Source organism: Leptinotarsa decemlineata, unplaced genomic scaffold (genome assembly GCF_025532065.1).
Source record: "Leptinotarsa decemlineata unplaced genomic scaffold, Ldec_3_MD MMD2_tig00078422_RagTag_RagTag, whole genome shotgun sequence".
Taxonomy (NCBI): Eukaryota; Metazoa; Arthropoda; class Insecta; order Coleoptera; family Chrysomelidae; genus Leptinotarsa; species Leptinotarsa decemlineata.
The window spans coordinates 9,681,898-9,695,858 of record NW_027412747.1 but is presented as its reverse complement, the minus strand read 5'-3'; the positions used below and the strand labels follow the sequence as shown (position 1 = coordinate 9,695,858).

Genomic DNA, 13,961 nt, shown 5'->3' with positions numbered 1-13,961 from the left:
ATGGCGGCTCTCAAAAATATGGCTAAAACGTGTGATTTTAAATAACACGTAAGAAAATTTACGAGATCAGTTCGTTTCCGGGTTATACAATGAGACTATTAAACAACGGTCATTTTCTGAAAAGTTTCTGAATTATGCTCGAGCTTATGAAATCGCACGGAACATACGGAACATGGAAGCTGCTGAAAAAGAAGTATCCTGCGTGGTAGGACCCTCTGAGGTACATAAAATAAACCAAAGGCCAGAGAAAGACCAAGCACCAGTTCGGAAGAATTTCATAGAGGTAATCAACAGCCATCATCTTCAAAGATTACAAGGGAAGGAAGGAACAGAAAATAATTCGCGAATGTGAGGTTTGTGGTAAGAAAAATTACCATTCAAGTGAGTGTTTTTATAGAAATTACAGTTGTGAATTATGTATAAGAAAAGGTCATCTCAATAATATGTGTAGGCAATATCAAAAAAATAAAAACCGAAATCATTATTTCGATAAAAATAAAATTGAATAAGAATCCAAATGCGATGATTCTGACTCGGATATATCTGTCAATTTGTGTACCATTTTTGCTAATAACAAATATAGTCCAATAAAAGTCAAAATAAAAATTGAAAATTTATCATTAGATATGGAAGTTGATACTGGATCAGTAATTTCTTTGATTTCCCAAAGCTTTTATTTGCAACATTTCAAACATATACCTATTTCGGAGGCGAAAATCAAATTACCTTCTTATATTGGTAATCAGATAGAATCTTTGTTATTAAGATTACCTTCGAAAGAATCTCTCTGCCTCTGAATCTTTACATAATTCCGAGGGGAGGCCCACCTCTCATCGGTCGAAAATGGCTCTCTGAACTAAACATTAATTTTATTAATAATGTTGCCTCTAATAATATATCTGCGGATAAAGAGGATGTTCGAATAAAAAAATCTTATTTCAGAATATTCATCTATTTTTGACACCAAATTAGGAAAATAATAAAATTTTAATCCGTTCCAGTATTTTGTAGGGCTAGATCTTTGCCTATAAATTTGAAATTGAAATTTGAAGAGGAATTGGATAAGTTAGTCGAGGAGGACATTTTAACTCCGGTGGATTACAGTAAATGGGCAAGTCCGATTGTTCCGGTTGTAAAAAAAACGGTGGAATCCGCATATGCGGAGATTTCAAGATATTAGTAAATCCAAATTTACATATAAATAAATATCCTCTCCCAAAAATTGAACAAATTTTCGCAAATTTGGCAGGCGAAGTCCTTTTTAGTAAAATATATTTTCCCAAGCATTTTCACAAACAGAACTAGACGAAGGGTCAAGGAAAATTGTTACTATAAATACAACAGAATGTATTTTCTGCTACAATCGTTTACCGTATGGTGTACCATCTAGTCTAAATATTTTTCAAAAACTAATGGATAACATTTTTGGTAATATAGAAGGAGTAACTGTTTTTATGGATGACGTACTTGTCACAGGTTCAAATACAGGACAACATATTACTCGGTCTTCGAAAAAATTAAATAATCAGGTCTCACAATAAATTTAGATAAATGCAAATTTTTACAAAAAGAAATAAATTATTTAGGGCATCGCACCGATTCTATCGGACTGCATCCTACCAAAGAGAAAATTAAAGCAATTTCTGAAATGAAAACTCCTTCTAGTAAAACTGAATTGAAATCCTTTCTTGGACTTGTAAATTTTTATGTAAAATTCATTTTAAATTTGAATACAAAATTACAACCGTTATACAATTTATTGCAGAATAATATCGTTTGGAAGTGGGACATAAATTGTAAATATGTTTTAGATTCAATATTAAAAAGAATTAGCATCTTGAAAAGTATCAGCACATTATAATCCAAAGATGAAAATTGCATTGTTTTGTGATGCCAGTTTTACAGGCCTCGGTTTATTCCATATTTTTCCAAATGGCGAATTTAGACCCATTGCACATGCATCACGTACTTTGAATAAATGAAAAAAAGATATTTCTCAAAATAGCCGCAAGCCGTCTGCAGCGATGGTCTATCATTCTTGCAGCTTATCAATATGAAATAAAATACATACCCTCTGAAAAAAATTGTACCGCGGATGCACTCTCTCGTTTGTCACTACCTGATGAAGGAAATAACAAAACCGATTTTGGTCATTTATTTTATTTCGAAAATTCAACCTTTCCCTTGGATTATAAAAAAATAGCTAAAGAAAGTCGACGTGATACTATTTTGAATATAATTTACAAATTTTCGTAGTACAGAGTGGCCTGAAAATGCAAAAAAATGGTCGGAAAAATTGAAACTTTATTTCAATAGACGCAATGAATTGCATTTGGAACACGGTTGCATTTTATAGGGTTTGAGAATTGTTGTACCCGAGAAATTTCGAAACTCAATTCTGATGGAAATTCACTCGAGTCATTTGGGAATTAACAAAAGTAAATCTCTTGCTCGATCGTATTGATAAGGAAATTGAAGAAATGTGTAAAAAGTGTCACATTTGTTCTTAATTTCAACAAAATCCAAGTAAAACTTCACTGCAGCCTTGGCCACAAACACAAAAACCATGGTCTCGTATACACATAGATTTTTTGGGTCCGATGTATGATAAGAAAGAAATATTTTCTTGTTACTGATTCACATACAGAATGGCTTGAAGTATTTCAAATGAAAAATACTAACGCAAAATCAGTCATAAAAAAATTAAGGTTTTTATTTTCTCATTTTGGTCTTCCAGATGTTTTTTTTGGTTTCCGATAATGGCCTTCCATTTTCTTCAGCGGAATTTGAAACGTTTCTACAAATGAATGGTATAAAATAATTATTTTCTCCGCCTTATCATGCTCAAAGCAACGGATGTGCCGAAATTTCCGTGAAAACGGTAAAAAACGCCATTAAAAAAGCTAAAACGGAACGGAAGGAAAAGATGTTCAGGAATCTTTAGAAACATTTCTTTTCGACTATCGAGTTGCTGAACATAGTTCGACGAGAGTTAGTCCGTGAAAGATGATGTTTGGCAGAAATATTAAAACCCGTTTAGATCTTATTCGCCCTTCTCAAAAACTTATTAATGATTTACAAGTTCAGAGCCAGATAGATAATTTCGGAGGTAAACAAAGAAATTTCAAATAAGGTGAAAAAGTTTTAGTGAAAGACTTTTCAAACAAGGCACCTACTTGGATTCCAGGAGAGATTTCCAGAAAATCAGGAAATGTAACTTTCGAAATCGATTTAGAGAAGGGGAAAATTGTAAGAAGGCATTCCAATCAAATTAGATCACGTATGTCTAAACCACCTCATACTGATCCAACAGCCGAAGCTACTGCTGAATTAGCAAAAGAAACCCAAGGTTTTGATTTGATTGAAAAATCTTCTTGAGCAGCAGAAGATATATCTATTGATCCTGAAGCTGCAATTATTGGAAGTGATGATCCGCTGACAGCTGGAAATAGATATAACCTCCGTAGTAGAGATAAGTCCTAAGATGTGTAATAAGGTTTAAAAAAATGTTATATTTATATAACTTGTGTTTACATGATTATTAGTATGTTTTTTTAAATGAGTTAAATTTAAGGGGTAAATTCGAATACCACCTGCCGCTGGTGAGCATTGTACAGAACGCTGAATGTTATTTTCTTTTCGTGTGTTTTCTTTTGTTGGAGTTTTTCAGAATTCGAGGTCGATTCTTCGTCATTCAATAAAATGTAACTGAAGTGTGCGTCTCATTTAACATATTGTCAAATATAGAAAATAATCATGAAATAATTCAGATTAATTTAAGTAAATACATGAATTGAAAGATGTTCCAACCTCACTTCAATATTTTAACAAAAAAACAGTCAGTATTTAGAATTCCATCTTCTAATATTTCAAGTTCATAGACATCGAAATTGATCCGATCACAGGATATAGAATATAAAACAATCTCCAAATACGCAAACTTGGCACAGATTGCATGCTGAGCATTTTACCTTAGTACAATGACCAAAGTTGCAATGTCAGCGTATAATTATTCATAAATATTGAGGAAGGTCAAGATCATAAAGAGACAGTATTCAGATTTTCATTTGAGTATCTATTGATCATCAACAATGCAGCACATCTCCTTCTTTTCGATCCTGCTGGGTGGCAGTATAATGTAAATTTTTGGTATTTTAATGTATTTTTTTTATTAACATTTGATTGTGAGTTTATTTTTTCGTTTCTTTTACAATAAATATTCAATTGAGTTTTAAATGAGCTCTTTCATTATTTAGATGAATGAATGAATGGGTGAAACAGCAAATAAAATCCTCTCGTTAATAGCCAAGCGAGTACTGAGTTGCGACAATATTAAATATTATTATTATACAAAAACGCTACAGGGTGTTAATTTGAAAACTTCTCACCCTCAATATCTTCCTTCCAGTAAACAATATGAGGAATCGAAAAAACAAGTCAGTTATATTGTCAAGCAAGACACTTTCAAGGACTATTTGTAGCCCTTGGGGTTCAACTTCCTTGGAGGGATAGAATAGAATTAAGTGAAATGGAATAGAAAACACTAGAATAGAACGAAATGGAAGAGAACAGAATATAACAGAATACTATGGAATAGAATAGCAAAATCAGAAATATTCGGAATGTCGAAAAATGAGACAGGCAATAAGGAACAAGTAAAAATAGACATATATATGAAATTGATTCGAACTCATTTGATCAATACAAAAATCGTTGAAAATATCCGCATTTAAATAATAGAATATGGTGAAAAACAATAACAAGTCGACCTAAACATTTCCGGAATTATCATTGCAGGAATATGACATGAATGATGATAAATTGATTTCAATGAAAACCATAAACAATTAAAAAGCACGATAAGATAAATTCACTGAATATATTTCCATAGACGATACATATGTTAATTTCAATGAACTTGGCACATTTACCTACTAACAGTAAGACAACTGAAAACCACTTTGTGCAATATACGGCACTATAAGGTACAAACAACAAAATGTTCAAAGTTGTACGTTACCAAATTTAATGTAACATAAGTTGAATCTTTTCGAGATTCAAAGGCATATGAAATGAACAAGAAGAAGTCCGAATTGACCGAAAGTCAATTTTCTATGATTTATGAGAAATATTTATATCCTCATAACATATAACATCCATATAACATATATCATATATAGCATTATTGTATGGTAATTTTTCAGTAATTCAATTACTCAGGATCCATACTAAATATTTTATTTCATATGGATATGCAAGCGCTGCAAGAAAAAATTAAAGGCTCTCAGAGAGTGGCGATTTACCTACGCTCATAACCTCAAATAGCTATTTATGATTTTTTCAGCATGTCAAATACATCGAAATCAATATACAGACGAAATTTTGGGAACTATCTGTATCTCGCTTGTTTAAATAACTGGGTTACCCGGCTTCCGTCAGAGAGTTGATATGGAATTGTGTGATATATTTGCTTTATATACCGCCACTAATGGGTAGCCTTAGGTACACTTACAAAAAAAAACTTGAATTGAAAGGGTTATATTTTAAGGAGTGATTAATTTTTGGGAAAGTTTTTGGCTTTCTACTACTCCATCTTGATACAAAAAAAATGAGGGAATCTTCCAAAGAAAGAAAAGAAAAAATCAATTTGAAAATAAGTAACTCTATACATGGATGTGTAGATCATGCAAAGAAGTAACTTTCAGACACAGACTGTAAGAAAGTTCTCCTAAAGCAGCTACTTTTATATAAACATTGAATTACACGAAAGAAAAAAAATTTCTATAATGTTATCTAATTTGGTACTGAAGAGCCTTAGGGCAAGTGTCTTACGGCGAAACATCGATGTATACCAGTGAGGATGAGAGTGTTCCATGTAAGTGCAATTTGTTACCATTCATTTAAAGTAGAACTCATGTGAATGATATCTGATTTTATTCCACAACGAATGTTTGAAATACAAACTGAGTAGAGAAAACTATCTTCTATATAATTCAATATTCATATAGAAGTATTTGATTCGAAAGAATTTTTTTCTTTCGTGTAATTCAATGTTTATATAAAAGTAGCTGTTTCAGGAAGACTTTCTTTCAATTTGTGTCTGAAAGTTACTTCTTTGCATGATCTACACATCCATGTTTAGAGTTACTTATTTTCAAATTGATTTCTTCTTTCCTTTCTTTAGAAGATTCCCTCATCTATTTTCTGTATCAAGATGGAGTAGTAGAAAGCCAAAAACTTCCTTTCCCAAAAAAAACTTCTAATGGTCTTCAATGTCAGAATTGGTTCTGGAATGTGCCAAAATAAACTTGCATTTTCTCGATCATTCTAGATCAATCCCAAACTTTCCAGAATGTTTTTGTACTTTAAGGCATATTGCGGAATGCTCTGGAATACTCTGGAATGTTCTGAAATTTATCAGAAAGTGAAATCTCTATCATTTATATCTTCAAAAGCACACCTTTCAGGTAAAACTGGGATACTTTTCCATGAAGGGGGGATAGAGGAATATTTCATCGTTCCACTATAATCTGGAATATTTTGCGATGTTCCCGAACATTCTAGAATATTTACCAATATTCCTTCACATTCCAGAATATTCCAGCGCTTGTTCTGGAATGTTGTGGAACGTTGTGAAATGCTTACTATCACTTTTGGTTGTTCCGGACAGTTCTGGAAATTTATTAAGGGCGGAATTTCCAGCTCTTCAATCTTCGGAAGCACCCTCTCTAGGTAAAAACGGAAACTTTTGGTAAAGGTTCAACAAGATACCACGCTATCAAACTCCCCTGATCGCTTTACAATGATCTGGTATATTTCGGAATTTTTCCGAATATTCCTAGTCTGGAATATTCGGAAAAATTCCACAACATGTTAGTAGATGTTAGTGAACATTCCACAACATGTTAGATCGTTTTTGGATGTTCTGGAATGTTGTGGAATACTTTCGAATACTCTCTAGTGTTCTGGACAGTACTAGAACTTCATAAACGCCGAAATTTTTAGCCCCTATATCTTCGAAAACTTACTTGTTTTGTAATCCTGCTGTATACTAACTGTTTATTTTATTGTTTGTTAGTGAATAAACATTATTATCATTATTATTCTCAATCATTAATGAAAAGAGAAAAAATAGAATCGGCTTAACGGCTTCGTATAGACCACCATCTACAAATATAGTGACATACCTTGATAACCTTCAAAACTATTTAGCATCACTTTCAAAAAATCAAATTGAAATAATTATAGATGATATCAATATTAATTTACTAGATACTAGATCAAAAGAGGTACAAAATTATCTTAGTATAATGTATGAACATGGTTTTTTCTCATATATAAATGTCCCCACTAGAGTATCCAATGACTCAAGTAGTATAATTGATCACATTTTTGTGAGCCAGAAAAACTGTTGCAAGAACTACAAAATAGCGCCCGCAGTTATACAATGCACTTTAACAGATCATTTTGCCACGTCATTAATAATTAAAAGCCCTCATGAGGATAACTTGAATATCACTAAAAATTCAACTTCATATAGCAAAATAGATTTTATTAAATTGAACACTTCACTGAAAGGAGAAACGTGGAAAGAAGTTTGCTCCTGTCAAGAAGTGCAAAAATCTTATGACATATTCTTTGAAAAACTGAACAATTATATAATATTATCAATTAAAACGTACGAAGTGACAAATAAAAAACAAAAAATCAAACCATGGATAACAAATGGGCTGGTTACATCGATACGTGAAAGAGACAAACTAAAGAAAAGATAAATAAAACAAAAAGAAAACGAAAACCTGAAAAGGGAATACACTGAATATAGAAATAGAGTCAACAAGCTAATAAAACGTACTAAAAACCAATATTACCAACAAAAACTTGCCACAGTGAAAGGAAATTCTAAACAGACTTGGAAAATAATTAATGAAATATCAAATAGTACTAAATCAAAAAACAAAAATCCTAGATTTGCCAATAAAGTTGCAAAATGGAGAAGTGGTGTCTGAAAACCATGAAAAATCAAACGTCTTGAATAATTTTTTCTCAACCATTGGCGCTAAAATGTCGGAAAATATTGAAAAGCCTGACATTGCATCTGAAGATCTCGTGGAGGATACTTTTTTGAACAAAACACTTTTTTTAAATCCAGTAACATGCAACGAACTGATAGATATTATATCTAAATTAAAAAATAATTGCTCTCCTGGACCGGATAAAATAAACACACAAACTGTAAAGTCCATACATTTGCATATTATTAAACCAATGGAATATTTAATAAACCTATGTTATGCAAAAGGAAAAATCCCTAAGCAATGGAAACAGGCTATTATCACACCCGTATATAAGGCAGGAGATCGAGGATTACCGGGCAATTATAGGCCAATCTCTGTAATAAATACTTTCACAAAAATCTTTGAGCACAGTATTAAAAGAAGGCTTATCAACTTTTTCGATGCAAATGATGTATTAACCGATAGTCAATACCGATTCATAAAAAAATCAAATACGGAAAATGCTGTTCTAGACTTCGTGAGGAACGGCGTGGAGGCACTGGACAGATCGGACAGATGCATAGCCATTTTTCTTGACCTTGCCAAAGCCTTTGACACCGTTTCCCACGAAATTCTCTTGCATAAGCTATATAGGTATGGAGTTCGGGGTTTGACACTTGATTTACTTCGAGACTATCTATCAGAGAGAACACAAAGAGTAAAGATAAACGAAGAACTTAGTGATTTCTCAACAATTACCGCCGGTGTACCACAGGGTACTGTATTAGGACCTATTCTATTCTTGGTATACATAAATAGTATTAGTAAAATTAAAAACTTTCAGGGACATATTATATCCTACGCTGACGATACGGTCATTATCTTCTCAGGGGACTCATGGCAAGGAGTCTACAGAAAAGCGGAAAATCAAATGAAAAAGATGAAAGCATGGCTCGATTATAATCTTCTTAGCCTAAACGTTGGAAAAACAAAATTAATGACAACCACTTCAACAAAAAGCGACCAACCAAATGAAAAGTTTTTGAAAATACATAAAATAAATTGCGCTCAAAATATCTGCCAATGTCCTACGATCGAAAAATCGATTAAACTTAAATATTTAGGAGTCATAATTGACCAGCATTTACGATGGGATGAGCATACGCAGTATATGATCAAGAGACTAAGACAACTCATTCACAAATTTTACTCCCTGAGAGATATCCTAACCCGTAAGAACATGCTTACCTTATATTATGCACTGGCAGAGTCTGTTCTTAAGTATTGCATTACAGCATGGGGAGGAACGTTTGAAAAAAATTTAGGAGGTTTACAAATAATGCAAAACACTTTACTGAAAATTATTTGTAAGAAGGACCGTTTATTTTCCACAAAAAAGCTGTATGAAGAAATCAACTTATTCAACATCAGAAGTCTCTACTCTTACTCTTGTTTAATATGGATATTTCATAACAAAGTAAATTACCAAAGTTCAACTATTGAAAAAGAGACCAGATCTGTTATAAAAAGGTCTATCCATCTACTTTTATTCAAAAAAAGTCATTCACAGAAATCTGTATATTACTTTGGCCCAAAACTTTTCAATTTACTACCACCCGAGTCCAGGAATATTATAGACATAAAGAAATACAAAATTGCTATAAAATCATTTCTACGCTACAATCAACTTATTATTGAAAAATTATATTGAACACATATACTTGGAAGCTCCATTCTCCAGAAATATCAAATATATATAAAATGTCTGACAGAATAAAAATCTCCTTTTAATAAAAGGGATACCTATCACAACACAAGCGCATTTGCGCTTAGGTGAAAGGTCCCAATATATGAAAGGGGATAAGAAATATTTATATATTATTATTAATTTTGTATTATTATTAATTTGTAATTATTAATTTGTAATTATCATTTGTAATTATTATTTGTAATATTATTTGTAATCTGTATACGTTGTGAATATCATTATTTGTAATTTTTATTTTATCTGGGCCCATATATACTGACACAGTTTAGGCACTGTTAACTGTAAAATACATTTTTCATCTTTTTTATATATTTTGCTCAAATACAATTAGTGATTTTTATTTCATTGAACTTTTATATTTATTGGTACCTATATCATTTGTATTAAGTTTTACAATGAGTAAATTGATAGATGTAGCCGTTAGTACGTGGTAGGAAATCATAATGAACAAAAAAGAAATGAACCTTTCTATGTTTTTTACCACTTTTATGTAAAATTGGAAAAAAACAAAGAAAGATTCATTTCTCTTTTCTTCATATTACAGTGAGCTTTGAAAAATTTCAATAAACAAAAATTCCGGATCAAAGTATCTCATGAGTGCATTTATATGTATGTTAATGTGTATGATAAAATTTCAAATTTCAGTTCTGATTTATCTATTTTTTTGGTGCTCTGTTCGTAATCAGTCATATTATAGTTGTTTTTAGATAATTGTTTTTTTCCCACTATGAACATTGTATGTTTTTTGGAAAATCAAATCGTTATTATTATTAGTATTTTTTACCGTAGTATGCGCTGGTCAGACCCTATCCCCCGAAGCCCCGATACATTCGGGAGGGTGCGCGAGCATTATCAACCAAGGACCACTCCCCACACCTTGGGGTAAGTGATTATTAAATTCGAGAATCATGTGCCCTGAGTAAGGGCAGTGAGCCAAGAATGACAGCCTTCTGCATCTGCCCGGCTAAGATTTCTACCTTAATGCGGCAAGCCGGTATGACTTTGAGATTCGAGAGTGGAGAGGGCATCATTCCACCAAGGACTCCAATAATCAGAACAACCATCTTGACAGAGTTTTCTGGCTAGTCTGCGGAGTTTGAAGAGAAAATCTTGAAATTTTATCCGTTTTTCTTCTTCTTTTCGGACGATATTCGTCTCGCCAGGAGCTGAAAACACGACAAATATTGTCTTGCTCTGGTGGTCGACAAAGACTACATCAGGCTCATTGACTTATATGAGTCTGAGGGTGGGAAATAGTTCCAATAAATGCGGCATCTCTCGTTATTATTATTATTTTTTTACCGAAGTATGCGCTGGTCAGGTCCTATTCCCCGAAGCCCCGATACATTCGGGAGGACGCGCCAGCAAAATCAATCAACTACCACTCCTCACACCGTGGGGTAAATGCTCATTGGATCCGAGAATCATGTGCCCTGAGCAAGTACAGTGAGCCAAGAATGACAGCCTTATGCATCTGTCCGGCTAAGATTTCTGCCTTAGTGCGACAAGCCGGTATGATTTTAAAATTCGCGAGTAGAGAGGGCATCATTTCACCAAGGACTCCAATAATCTGAACAACCTTCATGACCGAGCGGTCTGGACAGAGTCTGCGGAGTTTGAAGAGAAAATCTCCATATTTTATCCGATTTTCCTCCTCTTATCGGACGATATTCGTTTCGCCAGGAGCTAAAAACTATACGAGAAATATCTTCTTGCTCTGGTGGTCGAGAAGGACTACATCAGGCTCATTAGCTTGTATGAGCCTGAGGGTGGGAAACGAATAGTTCCAATGAATTCGGTACTTCTCGTTCCCCACAACGGATTCAATATCCCCCGTGATGGTAATATAGCACTCTTAGGGCCGCGTTATGTCGATGGATATAGACCGAGACCGCATATGCTAGACATGCTGATAGCAAGTGCATTAGGGTCTCGGGCGTTTCGCGGCATGCCCTGCACCTTGTGTCAGGAACCTCTATACACGACTGCGGTAGGCTAAGGTGTTGAAGACATCATCCTGGCAAGCCATGATGAATCCCTCAGTTTTCGACTTCAGCCCACTCGACCTGAGGAAAGAGAAAGTCAGGCGCTTTGATAAGCCAATTTCTCCAATGTTATTGTAGAACATCTCATGCATTGGTTTATCCTTTTTATCCTTGTGTTTCCGCAGAAGTGAGGTGATTAATGTATGTTTCTTCAAACTTTGGTGAATTAAAAATTTTCAAAAACTATAGAAAAAACTCCTAGTTATGATTTTTTCCTATATTTTTCGTTTATAACTGAAATTAGGTCTAGTATTTCAAAGTGCCAAATGAAATTCGTAATTTAATTCATTCATGAAATAAGGATTATCACTGACTGAAGAGACGATTTGAATTCGAAACAAGCCACACCGAAAACGTACTTGACTGGTTTTCTAGTCTTGAACACGTTTTCTTTTGATCTTTTGCATTTCACTGTTTTTTGTTTTTGACTTTTATCTTGGTTGATCTTTGCAACTCGACAAATGGGTATTCCAACTAAGGTTTCACCATAACCTAACATCACGTGTTGATCCCATCACGTTTTTGGCATAATTTTTCGACATTTCTTATCGATTTAGCGAGAAAGCCAACGCGCTTTGAAATTTGATTTAAATAGCATAAAGACAAAATAGCATGAAATATCATACGAAACACATCCGTTAGGTTATTATAATAGTCGTGAAACAACTCCTTCTGCAATACGTGATCTACCGGACTCATAACGTAAAATACCGTTACGGTTTTTACTTTGCATGTTTTAAAATACAGTCTCAAGATGTGTTGCACGCTAGCTATCCAAAACAACCGCTTTTCTCAATCACCGACACAAGTTTTACCAACTAAGTTGGCGTCTTCAGGTGATGAAATAGTTTTCCTCATCTTCTGAAGACGCCAATTTGGTTGGTGAAACGGGCGTCAAGAAGAGTGTTGCATTTCTGTTGATTAGAAAAAGTGCTCGTTTCCGGATTTATTCTACGCCAGAGGTTCCAGTTTCACCATTTACATACCATGTAACTAACATAGAAACAGGTTGAATCGTCAAAAGTGTGGTGAAAAATCAATTTTGAAGCCATTTCGAACTCATTCTGAATCATGAGTGGAAGTCGTAGAGGGATTACAATCAATTCCATATGGAAATGATCAATGGACTGTTTTTCTTTCGAAACTATTTTTCCTTACCCGTGTTTCAAATGTCTAAAAATTAATATTCTCAAATTCTTGAAGGAAAAGTTCATGGGAGATCAGAACTCGATAAAACATACGCTTATTGTTATAACGAACCTTTTGATAGCGGAGACATATAATGGAGATGAACACTTGCCCCTCCCGCAGAAAGTCCTGTAATCGTTACGGATTCTGGATTTCCACCGAAGTACTCGATGTTATCTCTGGTCCACTGCAAGGCTAGTACCTGATCTTTCAATCCATTGTTTCCGGGTACGATGTCATCTTCGGTGCTAAGGAAGCCTGTAAAATACAGTCATAATGCAATATATTCTTTCTCTACACAAAAAAAGACTGAAAATTATTTCAATGCAGAAAGTGTCTTTGTAACGTAGCTATTTTCTTCTTTCATTATTTACTTCTCAGTACGGTTCATAAATGATAGATATTTTAAATAGAACAAGGGTGTAATTATGATATCACATGTGAAATGGTTTTTATTCTCAACCCACTAAAATATATAAACAAAAATGGTAGATTCATTATACCAATTTTAACAGACTGGTTTGCAATGTTCTCTCAGGCGTACCGCCATCATTAACCTTACTGTGAATTAATTAATAGTAGATGATTTCAAGAGAGAGTGTGTTTTTCAGTTGACGGACTAGAAATATGTTTACTAAGTTTGCATTTCATATACCCAATATGATTGATCCAGATCAGTTTAGAATCAATATTGATTCCTAGGTATCTTATGTTGGAGACTTGTCGAATTGACGTGTTGTTCAGTTTCACTAAGTAACTGCTATACATATTGAAGCATTTTTTGTAACAAAATTAGTCATTTGGGTTTTGGTTGTATTGAAAACAAGTCAATGTATGAGCATTCATTGAAATTGAGCCTCAGTTTATGTTTATTAAGCCAAATGAGAATTGCATCTAAAACATTCTTCATATCAATTTTCATTTTTTGGTAACTGTCTGAGAAATATATAATACTAGTATCAT

The 13,961-nt window shown here is 33.5% G+C and overlaps 1 protein-coding gene across 1 annotated transcript in view; it reads right to left on the bottom strand.

The window, feature by feature from the left end:
- The window catches only part of LOC111503335 (carboxylic ester hydrolase), a 64,239-nt gene that overhangs the window by 28,797 nt on the left and 21,481 nt on the right, over positions 1-13,961 (bottom strand). The window contains exon 5 of the mRNA XM_074186505.1: positions 13,071-13,256. Coding sequence (XP_074042606.1) covers positions 13,071-13,256 — 186 coding nt within the window. The remainder of the gene's footprint in view (positions 1-13,070; positions 13,257-13,961) is intronic.